Source organism: Crocodylus porosus, unplaced genomic scaffold, assembly GCF_001723895.1.
Source record: "Crocodylus porosus isolate Cpor-Errol unplaced genomic scaffold, CroPor_comp1, whole genome shotgun sequence".
Lineage (NCBI taxonomy): Eukaryota > Metazoa > Chordata > Crocodylia > Crocodylidae > Crocodylus > Crocodylus porosus.
Genome location: NW_017728910.1, coordinates 1,391,143 through 1,414,781, shown reverse-complemented (window position 1 = coordinate 1,414,781; position 23,639 = coordinate 1,391,143). Strand labels below are relative to the sequence as shown.

The 23,639-nt window shown below is 40.1% G+C and overlaps 1 protein-coding gene across 3 annotated transcripts in view; it reads right to left on the bottom strand.

The window, feature by feature from the left end:
• The window catches only part of MED12L (mediator complex subunit 12 like), a 300,171-nt gene that overhangs the window by 51,969 nt on the left and 224,563 nt on the right, over positions 1-23,639 (bottom strand). For 2 of the 3 annotated variants that reach the window (XM_019532585.1, XM_019532587.1), the window contains exons 21-32: positions 19,495-19,722; positions 18,099-18,240; positions 16,825-16,945; positions 15,807-15,908; positions 14,139-14,252; positions 8,807-9,006; positions 7,993-8,181; positions 7,465-7,539; positions 7,150-7,340; positions 6,688-6,849; positions 3,319-3,430; positions 2,506-2,595 (exon numbers count right to left, since the gene is read on the bottom strand). In XM_019532585.1, the coding sequence (XP_019388130.1) occupies positions 2,506-2,595; positions 3,319-3,430; positions 6,688-6,849; positions 7,150-7,340; positions 7,465-7,539; positions 7,993-8,181; positions 8,807-9,006; positions 14,139-14,252; positions 15,807-15,908; positions 16,825-16,945; positions 18,099-18,240; positions 19,495-19,722 (1,726 nt within the window). The remainder of the gene's footprint in view (positions 1-2,505; positions 2,596-3,318; positions 3,431-6,687; positions 6,850-7,149; positions 7,341-7,464; positions 7,540-7,992; positions 8,182-8,806; positions 9,007-14,138; positions 14,253-15,806; positions 15,909-16,824; positions 16,946-18,098; positions 18,241-19,494; positions 19,723-23,639) is intronic. The other variant, XM_019532586.1, reaches the window with a different exon arrangement.

Here is a 23,639-nt window from a genome sequence, read left to right as displayed (position 1 = left end):
TCCACTCCTGGCTCCGCCAGGGAGCTCCCCACCCAGCTCAGCGATCAGCTGCAGGGGGACACCAGGTGCACCCCCAACCCAGGGGGCACCAGTCGCTGAGCTGTGGGAGCATGGGGGGTCCCTCCTGCACGCTTCCCAGCAGACTTGGAAGTGGACTGGAAGTGCTTCTGGTCCACTTCCAAGTCTGCTGCCAAGTGCACTAGGGAGTGTACCTGTGGGCTGTTCCATCTGCCCCAGTATCACAGCATTCATGAACCACCTGCTACCTAGAGGTATATAGAAAAAACATTTAATGTCTATGTCTGAATCTCTGAATCTCTGAATCTCCAAATCGATTTGGATAGATTAAAGTATCTCCTGATTCGATTTGGCCACCAAATAGGGCCGAATGGCCGAATCTCCACTGAATCGGATCAGCAACTGAAGCTTTGCACAGCCCGTTTTCAACCTTTTTTCACTTCCAACCCCCTAAAAAATTTCAAATGGAGGTGCAGACCCTTCTGAATTGTATGTATGGGTATTCATATAGTTTTGATTCATCATAGCCATCTTTCACAAACTCCTTGGGTCCACAGACCACAGGGTGAAAACTACTGCACTAAATCATCATCATTACTGGTACTCGTTCCTCCTCCAGATTCAGACGTCTCCCTAGTCCTAAGAACCTGCTTCTGTGCTGCATAAAACAAACAGAAAACCCCAGATATATAGCTTCTGAAGACTTAAGACAAAAACTGGTACAAATCTTGGACACATAACCCTTAGGCTTAACTCGGAAAGCAAACAGATTATTCCCTCAATTTAGCAAGCAGATTAGCATAGTAGTAAAAGCCAGGAACTCCAACCAGACACCAAGGCCCCAGTATACTAAGCTAATCTGCATCATCACAGAACCTCACAAGAGAGGTGAGAGAGTCTTTAACAGCTAAGACCTGCCTGCCCAGAGGAATTTTCCATCTATTGACTCCTCTGTGAAATCCTATGAAATGTGAACTTTCATTTCTATCCATGAGAACTTTTACAATCTTTTCTCCAATGCATGATAAAGGGATTTTGTGCTAGAAAGCTTGTAATTAAAGATTTTTTTTGGTAAAAATCTTGTTGGTTTAATAAAAGATATCAGCTCTACCATGAGCCCAGATTGCTTTTTCCTCTAAACCAATATGGCTACAATCTGGATACCTAAGCCATGTTTCAAGCACATTACAAAGATTGTCCCCCATCCCAAAAGGATTGCAAGCTGCATAAATAAAAGAAAACAGAAAGAAACAAGGAAGTGCAAAAAAATAAAACTATTCAGGTTAGTTTGAAAAGCAGTAATCCTAACACATCGGCTATCTACGAACATTCTCAAAATTATGGTGGAGGAAAACCAGCTAATTTTTGGTACGAGTCTTTATTTGTTGCTTCACTCAGTATGTAGACACAATTTAATCATGAAAACTAAATGTTTAAAAGATCCTGGACTCCACAGTTGTTTTCCTGCACTGCAGACTTCTCAGAATCCAGAATTTTTACCCTGTTTACCCTAGGAAGATACTTCAGTATTTCTACAGGCCAATCCTCCAAAAAACTGTCTTCATTTTATTTTGAAATTTTTATTCTTTCATTCAAGTGTGTTGCCAAGCAGCATCAACCAGACAATCCAGATGCTTTCATTTGCAAACAGACTATTCATATTTAGCACCAGTTGTTGTCACTTCTGCTTGCAACTTCCTTGTTTCTAAAATAAGGAAGAGATCCGTAGGTTTGCACAATAAGTCCAGTACACAACTAACCACGCATTGCCAACATCCATAACATGTGCGCTACTGGTTTCAATGAAAGCAGACCTGTAGATAGTAAGGTTTAACAGTACTCTTCCTTCAGCTGAAATATGATACCTGTCCACATCCAAGTGCTCTCTTATTATGGGGCTGCTGCATTTTGGAGTTACGTATTGCTTTCAGCAATCAGCTGCTCTTCTGAGCTAAATATTTATTGGAAGTTGTATTAAAATTAAACAAAACAGCTGCTCCAAGTCCTGCTTTTGGATAAACTTTTACGTTAGAAATCCTGTGGTTGAAATTGTCAAAGCTGAGTAGCAGATTTAACCAAACAGCTGCCAATGACAAGTGAACTTTGAAAATCTCAGCTGTAATGAGTGCCTGGTTCTGAGTAATCCTCTATGATTTACTATTAACATATGCTGGGCTGTTTGTGAGTATGGATGATGGCTTTCAACTTCCAGGAAAAAATGGCACATTTGTAATAAGCTTTAATGATACTGCAGGGAGAGGAGGAAAGGCAAGAAGACAGGAAAAAGAGAAAGGGATGAACCTGTTAGATATGGATTTTGCAGTGGAAGCTGCTCAGATAAACACACGGAAGAAGCATTGAAGGCTCTTGAATATCCTCTCTCTTTTGCCTCATACAATCAACTCCAAAGTCATTTTTAACAATGGCTGTTTTCAAGCTTAGGTAATATAAAAGCAGGGAAAAAATGTATAAACACATTTTTCTTACCAAATTAAGACGCAGCTGTAAGGCTTCATGCATCATCTGCCTAGCTTTAACATCATCCTGATATCGTTCTTCCCTCCAGTTACTTAAGATCTAAGAATAACAGTTTGATTAAAAGTCATGTTTCCCTCTTTAAAAGTAAAATATTTCTGATCATTTCTGGATAAATTATTATATTTAAAGAGCCATGAAAAGTCTCATTTTTCATCTTCATGCCTCTGCCAAGTTTGAGTTTGATCATTTATTTACCAATTTAATTTACTTAATCCTACCAAAGAACTGGAATCAATACAGTATTTTTTCCACTTCAATGCTTTTGTGCTGTTCTATCAAAAAGATAAAGGAGGGTTTTTTAATGCATCTGCTAAAAGAATCCTTTCCTTCAAATACTATAGCAAATTATTCACCAAGAGCTAAATACACAGTTCTTTGACTGTGGTTGCCGCTCCTTTGTTCCACTCCACTGAACAGTCTAATGTCAACAAGGATGGAATGTTGGAATTCAGGGTAAGTCAGAATACAGTCGGAAAAAGGAGAAGGGGCCAGGTGGCAACAGTAGAAATGGAAGGAAATGAAATAAGGATGGGGAACATAGAACTGGATTGTACCTGGGATGGGCAAGAATATGGAAGAAAATTATTGTTATTAATTTGTACTGAAGTAGCACATGAAAACTGATTGTTCTCTGGTGGATTTCAGAAAAAAATTGCTATGTTGATCCACTAGCATTCCCTCAGTTTGGCAGTACCTGGTGTATATGAAATTGATGGCAACAAAAAACAATGAAGAGGCCTCAGTGTTGTACGTATGTTTTACCTGATTAACTTGGTTTTGCAGTGATGTTAGAAGCCCTTCCCGTTGTTCATCCTGTCCCTTAAGGCACGTAAGTACCAAAGAAAGGAAAGGTTGCTGACTCAACAGAGACATGCTTTGAAAGAGACAAATGCAGATTGAATTAGCGATGTTATTTTGATACTTCCCGTCTCCACTGCCTTCCTTCCTTTTGTCTAATTTCCACTAGAAATACTGCTGCTCTCAGGCCTCCTTGAATTCCTGAACAAGAAATATACATTAAGTGGACAGAATAGAGAATGTAACCATAAATGGATAAAACCTGAAGTCTTTACTTACAGTCTCAGGTTATGAACAGCCATAACTGTTTAGCCATTTAGTCAATGAAGAATTCATAATGTGCAGCACTTTGTTAAAAGATACATACACCTTATGCAGCATGGGGGAAAAAAAGTGTTTTTTAATTGATGACAATTTTAACTGAAATCCTAATGAAGACAAGGCATTCAAGAGTTCCAATCCATGCTACTGGGACAAACGAAATACCAGGCTCTCCCCATATAATATGGACTGAAACTACAAATGTTTTGTTTTCTCTAAGATTAGTTAACATTAAAAAAAAGGGTTTGTTGGGTTTTTTTGGAGGGCTAGTAAAGACAAGTTGCAATAAGAACTCATTACAGGAGACATGTTCTGTGCAGGATGTGGTCAACTGATAAAACTTTGAGAGATAAATTTACAAGTATCTGACACGCAAAGGAGTAAAATAAATGTTAACCAAGGCTTTGGTTAACGAAAGCTTTGCTGTAAGGTAACAGCCTATTCAGGAAATTATATTAATAGTGCATTTGCTTCATAGCACTCACTGAAAACTCTGCACAACACTCAGCACTATGACACAAATACACACATATCTAGTATCTCTAGTAAAAGCATACATTTCAACAGGATTTTTTTAATTTGGCATTTAACTCTTCATCTTTAAATTTATGGGATTCTAAGAGCTGGCAAAATCCCAAAGCCATGTAAAATTCACAATGCAGAAAATCCCTTCTTCTGAAAACCAAAGTTATTCTGGTTTTTCCAGATTTGTGATTTTAGGAGCAGCACTATGAAGACCCTTTTTATTCTTTTTAGTGATGCACCGACACACTGGCACCAAAATAAGGAAAATTCACAACAGCAGCAATTTTTTTTGACTGATATGGCCGATAATATTGCTGATAAACGCCAGTGTGTGCACACAGCCACAGCACAGCATGCAGGTGGCCAGGAGTGCAGCCCCACAGCATGAAGAGCAGCCAGGTCTGGTTGGTAAGTCTGTTGTGATAAAAGGGACATGTGGGGGAAGGGGCAGATTGAGGCCCTCTGTGGTGAGGGAGGGAGTGGGACTGGGGCAGGGGCAGGTGCTGTACACCTGGGGCGGGGCATGGGATGGAGCTGTAAGCAGCTCATCTGGGGGGCATGAGGAGTGGTGGCTCACACCACTGCACACACCTCAGGAAGGCATGGGAGGCATGTGCCGTTGGATCCATGCAAGGGTGGGCTACCGCTGTGGGCTGGGGCGAGGGTGGCACTGAGCTCTTCTTGGTAGGAGGCTGGGCTGGGCTGCACTCAGGGCAGGCAGTGGTAGTGCTGGCGGGGAGACTGGGAACTGCAGCCACTCCAGAATTCACCATAGCCTCTCCATAGCTCCCCTTCCCAGAGCCACCAACGCCCATCCCAAGAGCAGCCCTGGCCTGGCCCCCACACTGGGGCCCAGTGCTGCCCCCAGCCCCAGCCCACAGCAGCACCCTCACCCCACGCAGATCTGGGGACACATGCCCCCTATACCCTCCTGGGGTGCACATGGGAGCCACCCCCCATGCTCCCCAAACAAGCCATTTGTGGCTCTGTCCCATACCCTGCCCCAGCTGTACAGCACCTACCCCTACCCCAGCCCCATTCCCTCCCTCACAGAGGGGGCCTCGATCAGCCCCTGCCACACTCCTTCCCTCCCCCCTTCCCCTTCCCCCACAATAGCAGTCAGACCTGCCCGGCTGCATATCAGCAATCAGACTGGTATTGGCCAATAGGGCTCGTTAAAAATCAGCCATCGATATCAGCCCAAAAAATCTCCATTGGTGCACCCCTAATTCTTTTAATAAACTTTCATTAAGAAAGTTTCTCAGTTGACAAGTCAAAAGATTAGTGCTGTAAGAACTGCTGTTGCTATCAAGCGGAATCTGAAACCAAGCTGTAATCCCTTCCCCACCCCACCCAACTTCTTATGCCCTCCCTTCCCTTCACTAGTAAGAAAGGTTCTCCAGATAAGCATTTTTCTGATGATTATGTGAATGGCATACAAGGTAAAATTGAAAGGAGTTCATTCCTCTTCCATAGTGCCATTGATTCTGCTGAGCTAACATGAGTAAAACTTGTTTTTAATCAAACATCCAAATAAAAAAGGTAAATCTGTTGGGTTATAGCTTCTTCTTAAATACTTCTAGTTCTGCCTGTACGTGGAAGGAACTTCATAATCCCTGAGTTTGGACAAGATGGTTATTGAAAAAGAAGAAGGTTATATTTTTCAAACTAGGGAACTCTTATGGGAAGAAAGACTCTGTTATCAAAGAGTGGGTTTGATGAGCCAAAGTAGAATCTTTTTACTAAGACAGAAGATTGGCAAGTGGTAGCAAATTACTTAAACTAAGAGCTGGGGAAAATGGAAAAGTTCTGAGATGCATTTCTATTAATCAACACCAACTGCTAAGGATGTCAGTACATATTTATCTCTCTATTCAATTAAAGATAGGCAAAAAAAATTATAGCTGAATTGGAATGGGAACTAGCTTGAGAACAGGGAACTTCTTCCTGGAACAGCTACGTAAGAGGAGTGGTTAATTATGTGAAAATGAAGAGCCTTACGATTTACAGTATTTTATGTAATTCCTATATTAACGGCAAGGAAGTAAAAGGGAACAGTTCAGATATTGGAATAAGTTTATTAGTTATTCTTAGGCAAAAAATGGCAAGTTAATTAAAGTCACACCTACATGGGTACTTTACCAGGATACAGTCTGATGCAACATTTTCATAGTAATTCATAATGACGTAAGTACTTTCTGCTAGCGCAAGGTGAGTGAGGGCAGATCTGATTCTGTGCACTGGATATTTATCCATTTTAAATCCCATTATTATTAAAAAATTTAATTAGCAGAATACTGAACGTCTAACAGAAGATGAGCTAAAACAATAAAATTGCACATCTGTTTCTCAGAATTTGCTTAAATACAATGCAAACAGCTTCTGAACCATATCTAGTCTGGGGAGTTGCAATATGAAGACCTGACCAATGAGTTCTGACAACTCTAAAAAGTCTCCCTGGCACAATTCTACTTTCAACCTTCTTACCTCTTTTGCTTCTGTCTGTCTCTTTCCTTTTTTGAGGATGATCCCAAATGCTGACCTTTTTCTAGCTCTTCTCCAGCTGCTTTCAACACTCTACCTTGAACTGAGGTAGGTAGTTTTGCAATCAGGGGAGCCACCAACCATACTCCTCGACGTTCAGAAGAACTAAAATCGGAACAAACTTATTTAGTTGAAAACAGTCCATCTAAGCTTGACACCATTATCTGCTATTTTAAAGACTGAATTGATACACTAATGGCATAGATTTTCTGCAATAGATGGCATGGGCTAAAAATTATGATTATGGGATAACAATAATATTTATTAAGCAAAACTGTATAGCAGGAACTTTCAGGAAATTAATTTTCCTTACTGTTCCTAGTTCAAACACAAAAAGCCTATGCATGCTATGCATAATTAACCATCATATTGCTTAAGGTAATTAAAAAGGTGACAGAAAAATACCTTAAGAATGTCTTTTTACCATTCTGTCTTGTATTACTTGTGTCAGCATTTCCAACAGAGTTTGGATTGAAGAGGCCTATACCAGAGTTAGAAGAGTTATTGTTTAGATCAGCGGATTGCTGAAACACTTCTATTGTCGCCTTTGCAATATTATCCAACAAGCTGTTCATTTCAGCCACAGACCCAGAACCCTACAGTAAAACATAAGTAAACTAGGATATTCATGGTATGTTTGTTCATAAGCTAGGTTAAAATGTACATACTTCATTTAATTAAATATTTATATAAGTATATTTTTAAAAAGCAAATACTCACAGGCTCTTTCATGCACTGTTTGATCATCAGCTGTAGTTCCAACCAAGACTGCCTGAGAGTCCATTGATCTAAGTTCTAGGTGAAATCAATAAATGGAAAAATGGTTGTGTCAAGTGTTTGCAGTAATGCTTTTAAAATATGCAAATTGTTAATTGGGTAGGCTGGACAGGCAAACATTTGAAGAACATTTGAAGATTATCACAGTATTGCTGTGGAATAAGTCCTTGGAACATGAAATATTCCTGAAGACAATGGGATGGGGGTGAGGCAGGAATCTTTGGGTACAAAACTGCCCTTCTTCAGGTCTGGGAAATAAGTTTTTAGCCACCACGAAGCTTCTTGCCCAGAAGGAACAAAAAGGGCAAGGCCCATTAGCACAGGATGGGCATGCTCTGTCCTCTTCTGTAAACTCTATAGCTTGAACTCATTTTTTTAATTCTACTTCTTCCTTTACCCCTTGCATCACTTGGGGAGTAGAGGGGGAGAAAAGTGGAATGACAGAAGTGGAACTGTTTTACATTGTAGTACCTGAAGTATGCGCTTGATGTGTTGCCTTTGAGGATTGTCACCCTCTGTGCATTCTTTAATCCCATGAGGATAACAGATAAGTTGCAGTAGTTTTTGTGCTTGCTTGTTTGAGAGAACAGGGTCAAGTATAAGATCTTTGTCTGTACATAACCTCTCAGGTTCTTTTAAGCAGTGTTCTCCCACCCATTCCTGTAAGCAATCAAACAGTTGGCCTCATAATGCAACAATCAGCAGAACGTTAATTTTTTAACAAATGCAAGGCAAACAAAAAATTATCCATATGTAAATGGACATAAAGGGAAAATTAGTTATGCACATAAAGTTTCATCTTTTTCTTTAATTTATAATGCTCAAAAGGATGACATTATCTGTTTTTCTAAGATTAATTTCCTAAAAACTCTAAAACCAGCTCAATAATTTATGATGCTGCCAAAAGATGTCCACACTTATTAGAAGCACCTTCAACCACACAATTTGTGGAGCAGCACTGGAACTTCCAAGGCAAGGTCTATTATTTCAGTATCAGAAGGGCTAGGTGATAAATTCATTTGGGGAAACCATTCCCCAGAGTGCAGGGATCCACCAATGATGACAGGCTGAATTTATCCTCTATCTATAGGATTCCTCCTGACATTTTTTTTTCCTTTCTAAGTCATCTCTGCTCCAAGATAAAGAATACAACAGAAAATTCCTTCAAATGCTCTGGTACATCCTCAAAACACTCTTTTGCATTTAATCAACAACATCCATCAGATTTTTGCCAAAAAGAAACATGGTCTATTAAGAAAGCTAGATGCATAATTTTACAAATTACCTGCTGACAAATAGTTCTTAGTACATATCTAGCATATTCACTTAGACTAGCAGTTTCGACTGAAATAGCTTTTCCACACGATGTCAATGTGTGGGAGGCACCCCAAATTTCATCATCATCAAGGTCATCTAATAAACCTCTCATACTGAAGTCTTCATTCTTCAAGGAGTTGATACTGCTGCTGCCAATTTCAGCATCACCTGTACAGCAGAAACAGAGGTGTAGAATATGAGTACCTTATAGAAATCTTGATGCTTCTAGTTAGAGCATTCACTATTTGGAGAAATACCCTAGCTGAGCAACAATTCACGAATGAGATCTGTGTACAATCAAGCTAGTACAGGAGCAGTGGACACAATGGCTTCCAGAAAATTACATTCTTTGAAAACAGTATTTTAAAATTATTTTAAAAGTATCTTGCAAACTGATCAAATATAAAATGAAAACATACTCCTCCCCAGTAAAAGGCATGTGTGTATGGAACTCTTTTAGCTGTAAAGATAAGGAAAATTTGAGTTACTCACCAATCTAGGTGTCCCTTTTCCAAGTCTTCTCTCTTACTCTGACTTATTAACTCTCCATAGATCAAGAGACAAGTTTTGACTTGTGGTCCCCTTAGCCCACCTTACTATGAACTTCTTGACAAGAGAGATTTATTTCCCTGGGAATGGAAAAGGGCAATGCATGCTGAGGGAGCCCTGTTAGAAAGGGCAAACATTGAATATCCCATCCTTTCTGCAAATCATCAGCACAACTGCATTAACTTGACTGTTTAGTCAGAAGGAAAAGGGACAGAGAAAATGTGGATGTTTCAGATAGGAAGCCGAGAAAATATTTTCATAATGACTTATATAGAAATGTGAACTAATTTGAAAATCTGAATGAAGGAAGTCATCTTGAAAGATCAGATTCTTAATTATGGGAAATACTGGATGTAATTTCAAAGCCCTTGTAGAACCTGCCTATGCTGTGCATCATCCATGAGAAAGGTATGCATCTCTATGACAATTTTAAGTGGGATTCTAGAATTTTGAATACTTCTTTGCAGAACTTAACTGACTCACTACTTCACATGTCACCACCAACAATGAACATTGAACAGAAGTATATAGAACTGACCCACTTACAATGCACATGAACAAATATGCTATAAACCAGTCTCACCGAGTCTATCTCTATTTTAAATTGTCATTCAGTAACATGTCCATCTCTGTCTCATCTTCCATGGTTAAGAGTGTCTTGTTTACGTGGTCTCCTCCATTTAATGTTTTTTTCCCTTTTTTAAGGGAACTATTTTATTTTGTGACTACGCCTAGGAACAGAAGTTATACATAAACTGGTTTAAGTGATCAGAAACTGGTTTAACCTGTAATGAAACAGAAGTTCAGTGCACATAAACCAGTTTCAAAATGGCCAAAATTGATTTAAGATAAAGCTGGTTGAATGTAGTATCAAACTTAACTGAGTTGGGTCAAACCAGTTTATGGAACTTCCATCCTAAACCCCTTCCCAGTTCAAGTTAAATCATAGTCCTCAACCATCCCAGCATTTTGCAGCCCTGGGCAGGGCTAGGCTGGACCCAGAGAGCAGGGCTGGCACTGCCTCTCTGCTCCCTAGCTGGAGCAGTGAGGCTGGCTAAGAAGAGGTGGAGAGGAAGGCAAGCCTGGCTGGGGATGCAGCCCAGTCTGCAAGAGGGAGAAGGGGAAACTGTCCACCCCCCAAGGTAAATGCTGGCTGGGGTCTGGTTAAACACCCCTTCCCCTGCTTAAACTTACTGCTGGCTGTGACTGTGGACTACAAATCCGAGAGGCACCTGGAAGCAGGAAAAGGAATTAATGAGCAACCCTGCAGAGTGCTGCTGTTGGGGGCAGCAGGAAGTGGAAGTGAACACAGAGCCAGAAAGCTATGGTCTACCGCTACTCCCCCCACCCAGCTTCTAGCCTGAGCCACTGCAGGCATGTGGCTGTATTTCCCGAATCAAAGATAAATGTATGTTCACTTTTGTTTCAATTTAATCTGTGCAGTTTAGACTAACCTGCAAAGCCTGAATTAATTCAGCCTTGAGCTTTTTGACTGTCTGTACCGAGCCTATAGGGTTAGGGACAGAAGTTACACATAAACAGTCTAAGTGATCAGAAACTGGTTTAAACATGTAACAGAACAGAAGCTCAATACAAATAAACCTGTTTCAAAATGGCTAAAACTGGTTTAAGATAAACCTGGTTGAATGTAGTATCAGACTTAACTGATTTGGGTCAAACCGGTTTATGAAAATTCTGTCCCAGACCCCTTCCTGGTTCAAGTTAACTCACAGTCCCCAAGCATCCCAGTATTTTGCAGCCCTGGCCTGGGCTGTGCTGTCTGCTCTAGCACAGAAAGGTCAGAGGGTGGGGGAGAAAGGCAGGGACTAACCCCTCCCCCTCCCCCCACAACCCATGACAAACCCCTATTGGGTTCTGGGGTCAGGGAGGGGGGTTAAATCCCTCTTCTGCCGAGTACAGAGCTGTCTTGCCCTGCTAAATTTACTGCTGACTGTGACTGGACTACAAATCCCAGAGGTACCTGAGAGCAACCCTGTAGAGTCCTGCAGCTGTAATTCTGGACTGCAAATCTCAGAGACCTCAGGGGCAGCAGGAAGAGGAAGTGAACACACTGCCTAATCTGGCTACATGTCAGACAGCCGTGCTTAGCACCCCCTGGCTTCTGGCCTGAGCCACTGCAGACATGTGGCTGCATTTCCTCAATTAACAGGGAATGTCTATCAAGTTGTTTCTCAGTTTAATCTCTGCATTTTAGACTAACCTACAAAAACTGACTTAATTTAGCCTCAAGCTTTTTGACTGTCTGTACTTAGCCTAATAGGATACTTATCCTAGTATCTTCTACCATTGTTTCCAACTGTGCAATAACTCCAGTATGCATAACAACAAGATTGCTAATATAGAAACGCCTCTAGGCTGCTACTGGTATTTTTCTTACCAGGTCACCTACATTTATTAACAACAGATCCATTCAATGCAGTGCTTAAGATGACAGTGGCTGCTGTCAGTCTGCCTGGTATCATACATAGGAGGCAGCAAACTTTGGAAATTTTAAGAAAAATGTTCCACTATCTAGACAGTTCATTTCACTCGACGAAATGCTCATAGTTTGTATTACTTTTGCCATCAACCAGCCCATTCTGTGGATAAACTGGGCAATTGTCCAAGATAACAAAATTGCAGTGGTGCTATTTGTAGATCTGATTAGTGATTATCAGATGGTAAGCTGTCAGTGAAGATAGTTATATAAAAATGTAGGGGAAAGGATGGTGAAATTGTCTGGGCTAATTCTGCATATCGTTCTTTACACCAGCTTCACATACATTTCTAACATTCTTACACATATAACAAATCACAGAACCATGTTTGAACTATTATCTTTTAAAAATAATATTTTTACTAACTTTTATTAGAAAAGATCAACTTTAACAAACTTGAACTGGACTAAAAGAAAGAAAAAACAAAGCAAGCATCTAGGAAAGAATAAGTACAGGATTAAAAAAAAAACAAAACAAACCCAACCCTCCATATGCCTGAAACAACAATTAAAGGGAACTAGTGTGTTAAAAAGCCATTGGGTTCAAAGCTTGAGATGTTTACTTTGTGTATACTCTGCTACATCCAAGCCATATACTCATGAAAATCAGTGGCCTTATGGTTTGACAGATTACAATTACATGCAATTACCAGAGATCACAAAAGAAATACTGCTTTAAACTCTGGCTCTTGGGCCCACCATCTGCTCAGTATAAACCAACCTACAGTCAGGATTACCACGGCACAATAAAAAAGATATTAAAAGCACACGGTATGACATAAAATACAGGCAACAACAAATAGGCTTGAACCTGGGTCCCTTGTGTACCAATACCATATATACACAAATGTGACATGTGCATTTCAGAATGATATAGCATACAAAAGAAACCAAGCCACACAAATTATGAAAATTTAGAAAAAGAAAAAAGACAATAGCTAAACTAAAGTCATCTGAAGACGCTGCATCAGGACTTGTGTAGTGACAACCAAAATACGCTCTTACTGTAATTCACGATACAACTATGCCTTTCATCATGGAGAAATCTTATGTTTTCTTTAATTTCTGAAATTGCATTTTGGAATAGAACCCCACCTGATATAGTATGTTTGATGCTTTTCTTAACTGGTTACAATTTTAAAATTAATTTATCTGAAATAAGGGTTTAAAAATAGGCAAATGAATTGTTTACCTTTTTATTTATTTATTTTTAATCTACCCAGGTTAGATCTACTCTGGAGAAATTGTTACTTAGATCAGTGTTCCTCAAACTGTATCTAGAGAATATGCAAAAAGAAGGAACATAAAAGCTGAAGAGAAAAGAGAAATATATAAATGGAAGAAATGACAGAAGAGATGAAGAAAAACTCTACAATGCCTTTGAGATTGTTGGAGAGGTTACGTTGTGATTGATACGAAGTGTTTCTTTTTTTATGATCCATAAGACAGTCATAGGGGTAACACAACAGTATGATGAACTTGAAAAGGAATTATGACCCACTACATTTAACAACCACTGATTTAGAGACTCATTTGCTTTTTTAAATCAGTACAGCTTTCACCATTGTAACTGTGGATACAGTAATACCAGTCTATGCTTTTATGACCCTGAAGCTGTGTTCACGCAAGGATGATTTAATTACAGTGGTAAGCTTAAGCTACAAAAAACTTTCTAGTGAACCAGCTCAAAGCACACAAAGGCTCCAGTTCAGCTTAAGTCAATTTAAGAATGAGGAAAAGGACATATGTCTGATGCAAACATAGCTAGCAGGCTCTCTCCTCTTGAAGATTTGTCTCTCATGGTTTTCACAACTTTTCAGAAGTTCTGCAGTTATTAGGATTGAGATCCAAAACACAGAAATCTAGGCACGCGTGAAATTTAGGAGTTGAGTCCAAGATATTTCTCATACAAACATCTTACACATTTTGAGAGAGACTAATATCAGCTTGAAATGTAATGTGACTTTCTGAAAGGAAAAGTCAGAATGTGAAAGATCCACATCCGCTTCAAGCAACATGTATAGGGGGCTGACTCACCAGAGAAAACTTCAGTCTCTTGACCTGTGGATTGGAAGACATTCATCTGTGCCACAGAGGCACAGGAAGAACATAAATTTCTCTTTAAACAGATGCTTCAAATTGAGGTTGGGGTTTTCCATCTACAGAAGCTCTCTCAAGAACATGAATAAAGCTACCCTTTTTTTCACCCATTTTAAATTGAAAAAACTATGCATGATTCTCTGAATGATCTTACCAAGCATTAAAATTGCTTTTAGGACAGCAAACACAGCTCCCACTTCTATGCTGTTGTGAGCAGCAGTTAAGAGGTGACGGTCACAGGAAGAGCGAATGCCTGGGAATGACTTCCCTAAAGAAGGAGAAAGAAATATGTGCATATAAAACAAGAGAACCATATTCTTTACTAGAAAAGATCTTGTGTAAGAACTTAGCCACTTAGAACAGATGGATAAGCATGTACAATGTCCTGGGGATTAGTTAGAATCAACTGATTAGAACGGTGACCTAGGTAGTGCACAAAGTTCAAAACCACCTATAATAATTAAAATGCTAGTAAAATAAGGTCCTGAACCTTCTATTGGAGGATGGCTTTAAGTATGCATCCAAAACCAATACACTTAAATAACTGAATCAAGTTAATTTATCAAGGAGAGTGGAGTCTCTCCTGGTTTTGAATGTGAAAGTTCCTGACATTTCTTCTTTCACTTGCCACTCCTCAACCTTCTCAAAAAGGTATTAAATGTACCAAAGCATATTAAATGTCCTGTTGCACAGTTTAGTCTGATTTAACACACCTGAAGTAAGCCCAAGTCTTCCAAATTCCAAAGACAGGAGGGTTCAGACCCAAAGTCAGGAAAAAGGAAGATGATGATTCCATGCATATGTTTACATGTTAAATGCCTGCCCAACTTAAAAAATGTGCATGATATAATAAAAATAATTATTTCCTAGTGTATTACATCCACATATATATCTAAAGTAGCTTATGGTCACGTAATAAGTCTACTATTCAAATTATGATATTTTATACAGTTCTGACTGGTTTGGTTTGAAAGCAGAGGCTAGATTATATCGTTCCTGCTTCCAGAATGCATACATATATTTTTAAAAGGAAGTTGCTGATACGAATGTTTAAGATTTAAAAGCATTTGTTGTAATTTGTTTTACTGGCCTGTGAATATTCTTGTGAAAACTCATTGGCATATTTGGGAAACACCACATAGGATGGGATACTTTTCACATATCCTTTAGTGGAAGATTTACTCCTCAGAAAGAAAAGCCAAAAAGGCACTGTGGAAGTAAAAAATTTCCTTTAGTTTTGTCCTCACTTAAGTACACAATCACTATACTTGAACTGAATGTTTTTTAAACTTACTGTGAACATGTCTGCAATTCATGAGATGAACATGCCAACAATTCTAGATTGACAGGGATATATATTAAATACTCAGCTGCCCTGCAAGTAGTTTCAGCAAATAATATCTGCAGTGAAATTTTTCAGTCTTCATAAAAAATCAGTTTTAAGCCCACTTTGTGAACTATTTGTCCAAATGAACTGAAAGATGATATATCATCTTATACTCCTGACCTGTTTAAATATAAATAGGTAATAATATTTGCATATATGCAATTATCAATTATCACATTTAAAGTAAAACAAATGTGAAAAGACAATCACCGCTTACTTTCTACAGGAATGCTATACTCCACAACAGAATTCCATTCAGGAAAACTACTGGTTTATTCATTACCATTCCATTCTTTGGCCTCTGTTTCTTTTAACACCTACAATTTTTAAACACATGCTTGGAAAGAAAAATGTTTAGATCTGAAGCAGATAGCCTATGCAGAAGTCTCCAAATTCAGTTTGTGAAGTAAAAACAGCATGTAGCTATTAACTTACCTGTTGCTTGTGAAAACAGGTAGACCTGTGGTGTTCTAAAGAGATGAAGCAGAAGTCGACAAGTCATTCTTGCCCCAGGTTCAGCATCTGGATCCCCACAAGCTATGGAAAATAGGACACTGAAATAAGACCACACTATCTTACAAATCAAACACACAATTCACTGGAAGATCCAGAAGAAAAATTTATCTTGCATGGTCATATTTTAAATGCAACTGGAGCATCTAATTTGATGGAGTCATCATTTATAGGCTTTGCAAAATGTTTGTGTCAGGTTTTTTGAAGGAAAAAATATATGTAGGTTTGGTGGATAGGGACAGTGAAATGATTGCAAATATGCAGCATGTACTTTACTAATGAAAATAATTTGAAGGCTGGAAAAACAAAAGAACTACCGTCAAATGAATGAGAAAAAAAGACATGAAAGGTGAAGCTGGCACAGGGTATTTAAAACAAGGAGAAGAAAGACAGACCTGAGATCAAAGGGGAGAGAAAGTCAGTGGAAGAATTCCAAAAAGTTTGTGATGTGGATGAGGAAGAGGGTTGTATTCAATGGACTGCTAATGGGAGAGGTAGGGGGTACAGAGGCAAGGAAGACCTACGGAAAGTGTATATAATGGAGACTGCAAGTAACCAAGGCATAGATGAACTTATTGAGCTGAGACAGCTGGAAAAAGGGTTGGATTTTTGATGGGAAGAACTGAAAGAATTTCACAATTATCTGAATGTGTTGCTCATGTAGGAGACAGTAGGTTGGATGATAGGATAAAACAGTGGAATGCACTTGATATGAAGTTTATATTCTTTAACAAAATGCCAAATTGCTGATTCTCAGGACTTCAATACTTATGGAAACAGACTGTTCCAAATGCACACTACCACATGCTATAGCCAGTGCTCCACATCAGAAAGCAGTTCCAGAATGCACTGTAAAGTTCTGCAAACACAGAAGAACGTTCTAAAAATGAAACAGCACAAATAAGGTTTGTGCTCAATGTTTCTATTGATTTTTACTTACCCGCTGCAAGAAGAGAAGGAAGCGCAACATGCTGAACCACATCCTCCAGAGAAAAACACTGCCGAGCTATTAGTATAGCAATGAAAGTAGCCAGGGAATCATGGAATGAAAGGTCACTCACCTTGAAAGAAAAACAATAGTGGAATGCTTTCACATTATAATACACACATGCAACGTTGTAATTACTGGCCAAGTTCCTTAACCACTGGTAAGCCAGACCTCTTTCCTAAGGGTAAAATAAAAAAAAAATAAAGAAAAAAGCAAACTCCTTCTTTTATATATTTTCCAAATATTTTTGATGGAAAACTTCCATTATTTAAAGTTAATTATATCAGGGCTGTCCAACTGGTGGCCCACAAGGAGTTACTGAGAGAGGAGGCCACCACTGCCCCTGTTGCTCCAGCTGCTGTGGCAACAGTAGCAACTGAGGTTTCTGGGCCGGGACAGCACGGTAGGAAGGCTTGGTGAGCTCCCTGACTACATAACAAGAAGAAGAAGAAGATGAGTTGTAGGGTTGCATTACATGCACAGCAGCAGTGGTTTGGGGATGGTGGAGAAGGGAGAGGCACACAACAGGGATCTTGGGAAGCCCATGTGGCACCCACAGCATGCATCCCCAAGTGTTCTGGAGTTGAACTGCCGTGAATAATTCAACGGACTGATTGTTGGAGTTATCTTTAAATGGAAATTGATAACATACACTCATTCCCTAGCTTCTAGTATACAGCAAGAGAAGTCCAAGGTCTATACAGATAGCTTAACATTTATGACCAAAATACCAGGATCCATATTAAGCCAGACTCTGAACTGTTGTAAGTTATAACCCCATTAACTTCAATAAAACTAGGACAATTTACACTAGCCAAGTGAGGATCAGTGAACTATAACAGCAGCATTATAAGTCATGTACAAGCCCCTTGGCCATGCATTTTAAAAGTGAGACCACTTGTGTCATTTGAACAGTGCCTAATTTTACAGTCTTTCTTTCCAGCAGATAGCTCTAGTAATTTACACCATTGCAGTATTCTAATTGGGGGAAAATAAACAAACAAATGATATGTTTGAGTAAGGACATGTCTCTACATGCAGCCCAAACACTACTTCATTTCTTAAAACATGAAGCAAAATGCAGGACTTTCAAAAGATACTTTGAAAAGACAGATACAATTCTAAAATCTAACCCAACAACATGTAGTTTTTAGATATTATGCATAGGCCTTCTACAAAGTACCTGAGTTAACTAGTATTTCTCTTTCAAAATATAGTGAACTTACATCCACACTGCAAAGCAGATCGTTAAAACCCCAGACATGATTTGAAGAGCAACAAAGAGCTTTCAGAACCCCCAGCCATTCTGAGCTCAGCATTGTGCAGCATGCTGTCAGCTCTGCACAGAGGTTTGCTATATCGTTAATTCTAGAAGAGAAAAGGAAAAAAAACACTGAGATACCGATTTAGCAACAAGCATTTAGGTCATAGCAGCTTAGTGCATAATAAGAGCAACAGAAGCTTCTTAACATAAATAATATCAGTCTGCATTCCAGTTTTACACTAGGAAAGGGAAAGAGAGACAAGGAGATGAAGAACAGAACAGGCAAAAAAGACAGGAGGGGGAAAACGTAGCAAACAAAAAGAGGAAGGAGTGGCAGCAAAGTTGCCAAGAGAAAGACAATGGGTGCTTTATCATTAACCCATCTATTGGAAGGAAACTTCATCAGAGAGAGGCTGGGCACAGCTGCTCCTCATAGAGTCTTCTTTTCAGCAACTTGAAAGACAAATATGTTAAGGACTTCAGTCTATTTTCTCCGCCTGTCTTAGGCACCTTCCATTTAGAAGATATCCAGAGACTAACTAATGTAAGTGGTGGTCTACTGTATCAGACCTATGATTCTTTGACTCTGACAGCTGCCATCACCAGATGCCTTAGAAGATTATGCAAGAAACCTCACAATAAACAGAAGTGAGATCATCTGATATTCATTAGGTAGAGACTGGTTTAAAATTTGAAGTGAGAGATTTTACTTTTGGAACCAGTTGTTAGTTATTTCGATGTAAGCTATTAAAATTCTAGTTCTCCTTGTATCGTTTTAAGTGCGCAATCTCTCCTTTGAAATGGCTAAATTCTTAACTTCAACCTGTTGTGATGCATTCCATAGGTTAATGACTTAACTGCATAGCATACCAAGGGTGTGGTACTGACCACTCCTCAAATCAGACACTCTCAGGAAGAGATTATTGTGCCATGGCAGCAGTCTAGTATCAAATCAGGGAACCAACAGGAAAGCATAACCACCCCTTCCAACTTATGCAAATAAGTCAATATTTATGGTAAGCCATCTTCATAGCTACTATTTATTATTAATCCTTGTAACTTTGTACAAACCAGCCTGATACCATTTAGCTGAAGGGAATTTAAAATAACAAAATAGTGCAACACTGAAAAAGCCCCAGGAAGAATGCATCTTCCAATACAAATAATTACAAAGATTATCCTAATATGGTACATAAGAAGAAAAGAAGCAGGAATAAGTAAAGAGAGGGAACTTCAATTACATGCATATTAAAACCCATAGCTGGATCAAATTATAACCCAGATGCTTAATTCCAATGCCATACTAACACTTATTTCCAGAATACTTACAGCTCAAATTCTGAAACAAATGATCTTACCTCCCTGCATCTTGATGTCCCATGCATACATTCATAAGTGAATTACAGACAAAGCTGTAGCGATTAGCTGCATTATCACTCAGGATCTTGCCTAGCATTGAGTAGTTGATGCTGTGAGCAGAGGGATTCTCAATAAAATCCAACATGAACTCTGGATCCCATAACAGGTTGGAATTTGAAGGCTGCACATTGCTGTATATGGTTTGCTTTACCTTTGAACAGGCACTACTGAGGGTTAAAAACAGAGGGAGTTACAAAAAATGATTTTATTCTCCAAGATGGCTGAAATAGGTATTCATTATATAGTATAAACATACACTGGAAGACTGTTGGTCCCCTTTCCATTCTACACTACACTGAATGAAACAGTGCAGGAGGAAGGGAAACTAATTAATGAGAACAAGTGCGGGATCTCTAAAGTAGAAATAACCACAGTAACACATAAGTTATTGGTTGTGATTATTTCTATAGGTGCAAATGAGATCCATACTAGGAAACTCAGAAAGATGGCATCATGAAATCACATTGGTCAGGTACAGACATTACGCTTTTATGACAGAAGTGATTGGAAACCAGTCTACATCCATAACAGAATGGAAGTTCAGCACACAAAACCTGTCTATACCAGTAACAGAACAGAAGTTCAGCACACAGTGTGGTTTAAAAGTGGCAGAACCCAGTCTAAGATCTGCTCCCCGGCAAGTGCTAATAAGTGTTCTGTTTGCTACTAATCTAACCTACATGACTTACAGAAAACTGCATAACTTAAATCAAATCTGCCTTGGGTTTTTAGAATGTCTGTATCTAGCCATTATTCCAGGTACTATCTAATCACATGTCAATTAAGAACTATTTATCAGCTTCCAGGTCAAGACCCTAATCTATTCAAGTTCTGAATAGGTCTGGAAGCCATCTGCCAGCACAGATGCCAAAACCTTGAATTCTGGTTAGGCATTAGTAAAAGCCTGTCCATGAACTCTGCCATGAAGTGCAGTTAGTATAATATTTAACAAACAGCACTGACTACTCCAAATGCACATATACAGAATCCTTTCAAATAAATCCATCATTTTAGAATGATTCTCATCTGATATCAAGAGTTAATGAAGAAACTTAGGAGCTAACAGTATTGGAGATTTATGTCTAGACAGAAGGAACTTGTGATGCAGAGAATATACCCAAATACACAACAAGGCCATCCTAGGGTCAACAACCTCTGGATTCTCTAGACCCAAAATGAAAATACCTCTTTATCTATGGAGGAAATAAGAATCTATACCTGAGGTCTGTGTTGAATTGCTGGCATTTAGAATTAGAAGAAGAGAACAGACAGTCTGGTCCTATGGGCATAAATAATTGCTTGCTGCTATATAAGCCTCTGACATAATAGGGAGCATACAGAAGTTACATTTTTTCTGTGTCTGGCCTCCTGAAAGCACTCTACAGCCATGCTGTGATACACATTCATGACAGCAGAGCGCTGTAAAGTGGCTAATCATGCAAAAAGATCTAACCCTCATCAAATGAGGTATTAGATGAAGGCACTCTACTTTAGATAGTCTTAGGGAACTTGGGTTTCCTCAGGTTTATTTATCATGCATTTGGGGCTGGACTGATACAACCCCACCCTGCCCCCAGGGCTGTCTGCAGGAAGGGAGCAGGGAAGAGGGAGGAGGAAGCCACACACACAGCGCTTCCTCTCCAGCCCCCTTGAAGAGTATTTCTGGAATGCGGCATATGTTGGAGTTCTCTGAGCTAGCAGAAGCAGCTTCTTTCAGCACAGAGCCACCTGCCTTGGTCTTGCTGGGAGTCAGGTGTTGGTAGTGCTTCTCACTGTGAGCATGTCACTCCTTTGAGACTGCCCAGGCTGCAAGAATGTAACCTCGCATTGCGAGAATGTAAGAAGGAAAGCTAAGGCGGCAAGTGAGTTTAAGTTAGCCAAGAGAGTCAAGGACAATAAGAAGCCCTTCTTTAGGTATAGAGGGAGGAGGAGGAAAACAAATGAAAGCATATGGCCTCTGCTTAACACTTTGGGACAGGTGGTAATGGACACTCAGAAAAAAGCTGAACTCCCACTTTGCTTCAGTATTTCACTGGACCAAGGGGAAAGACAAATGAGATAAGGATCACAGGGGGCATGGTGGGAATGACAGCCTTCCCACTGTGGATACTGAGCTGGTGCAAAACCACCTAGAAAAGCTAGACATTTATAAGTCAGCAGGACCAGATGGACTTCACCCGAGTGATGATGGAACTGGCTGAGGCCATCATGGAACCCCTGGTGAAACTCTTTCAGAAATTGCGGTGCTCAGGGAAGATCTCTGAGGATTGGAAGACAGCCAACATTGTGTCCATCTTCAAGAAAGGGAAGAGGGAGGACCCGGACAACTATAGGCCAATCAGCCTAATCTCCATCCCAGGGAAAATCCTGAAAAAACTCATTTAAGAATCTATGTGCAATACACTCATTAAGGACAAGATTCTGAATGCAAGCCAGCATGGCTTTGATGTGGGTAGGTCTTGTCTTACCAATCTCATCTTCTCCTATGAACAGGTCTCTCATCACCTGGACATGGGAGAGAAGGTCAGCATTATATACCTAGACTTCCAAAAGGTTTTTGATCTAGTATCCCACAATATCCTTGTCAAACAACTGGAACATTGTGGGCTTAACTGCTCAACAGTTCAGGTGATGGAAAACTGGCTGCATGGCAGGACCCAGGGAGTTCTCATGAACAGATCTGTGCTGTCTTGGTGAGAGGTGGCCAGTTGTATCCCTCAGGGGTCTGTGCTTGGACCAATGCTTTTCAACATCTTTATCAATGATTTGGATGTGGAGGTGAAAAGCTCGCTGGCAAAGTCTGCAGATGACACCAAGTTATGGGGGAGTGGGGCTATGACAGAAGATAGTTTGCAAATGCAAGTGGACCTGGATAGGATCAAGAGTTGGGTAGACCAGAACCAGAGACAGTTCAACACAGAAGTGTAAGGTGCTCCATCTGGGGGCAAACAATTCCCAACAAACCTACAGACTCACTGGTGACAATCTGACTTGCACCACAGCTGAAAGCAACCTAGGGGTAGTGATCGTCCATCGCATGAACATGAACTGGCAGTGCAATACTGTGGCCAGCAGGGCAAACAAGAGACTGGCACGCATTAACCATTGCATCTCATGTAAAACTAAGGAAGTGATGCTGCCATTGTACTCTGCACTGGTGAGACTGCAGCTGGAGTACTGTGTCCAATTCTGAGTGCTGCACTTCAACAAGGATGTGGAAAAACTTGAGAGGGTCTAAAGAAGAGCCACCTGTGTGGACTTTCAAGACAAGCCATACAAGGAGACGCTGAGGGACTTGGGCCTCTTCAGCCTACAGAACAGAAGGCTGAAAAGGGACTTGATAGAGGCTTACCACTACATCAGGGGAGTACATCAAGAACTCAGTGAACAGCTGTTCACCAGGGCACCCCTGGGGAAGACCAGGAGCAATGGATACAAACTCCTGGAAGGCGACTTCAGGCTCAACTCCAGGAAAAACTCCTTCAGTCAAGGTGTCCAGACTGTGGAATAAACTCCCTCCAGTGGTGGTGCAGTCACCTATCCTGGAAATCTTCAAAAGGAGACTGGACAGTCACCTTGCTGGAGTCACTTGACTCAGCAGGCACAGTTGTCTTTTCCTGACTAGTGTAGAGGGACTGGACCCGATAATCTACAAGGTCCCTTCCAGCCCCTATCTATGAATCAATGAACCTAGTCCCAAAGCAGTGACATGCTCACAGTGAGAAGGAGCCTCCAGTCCCTGGCTTCCAACAAGACCAAGGCAGGTGGATCTGGGCTAAAAGAAGGTGCCTCTGCAGGCTCTAAGGACTTCAACACATGCTGCACTCCAGAAATCCTCTTAAAGGAGGCTGGAGTGGAAGGGCCGCATGTGTGGCTTTCTTCTGCCTCCTCCCCCATCCCTTTCAAAGTCCTTTGAAAACAGGACTTAAGTTAAGAGCTTTGGAAAAATGTTACCTTGTTCCATGGACTGAAACAGAATTCTTTCTTCTTGACAGCGGCTGATATAGTGGGAACCATACAAGCAGAATAGGTTTGTAAAGTGAATTTCCCATAAGGAAATGTGTGGACATAAAACTCACAAAAA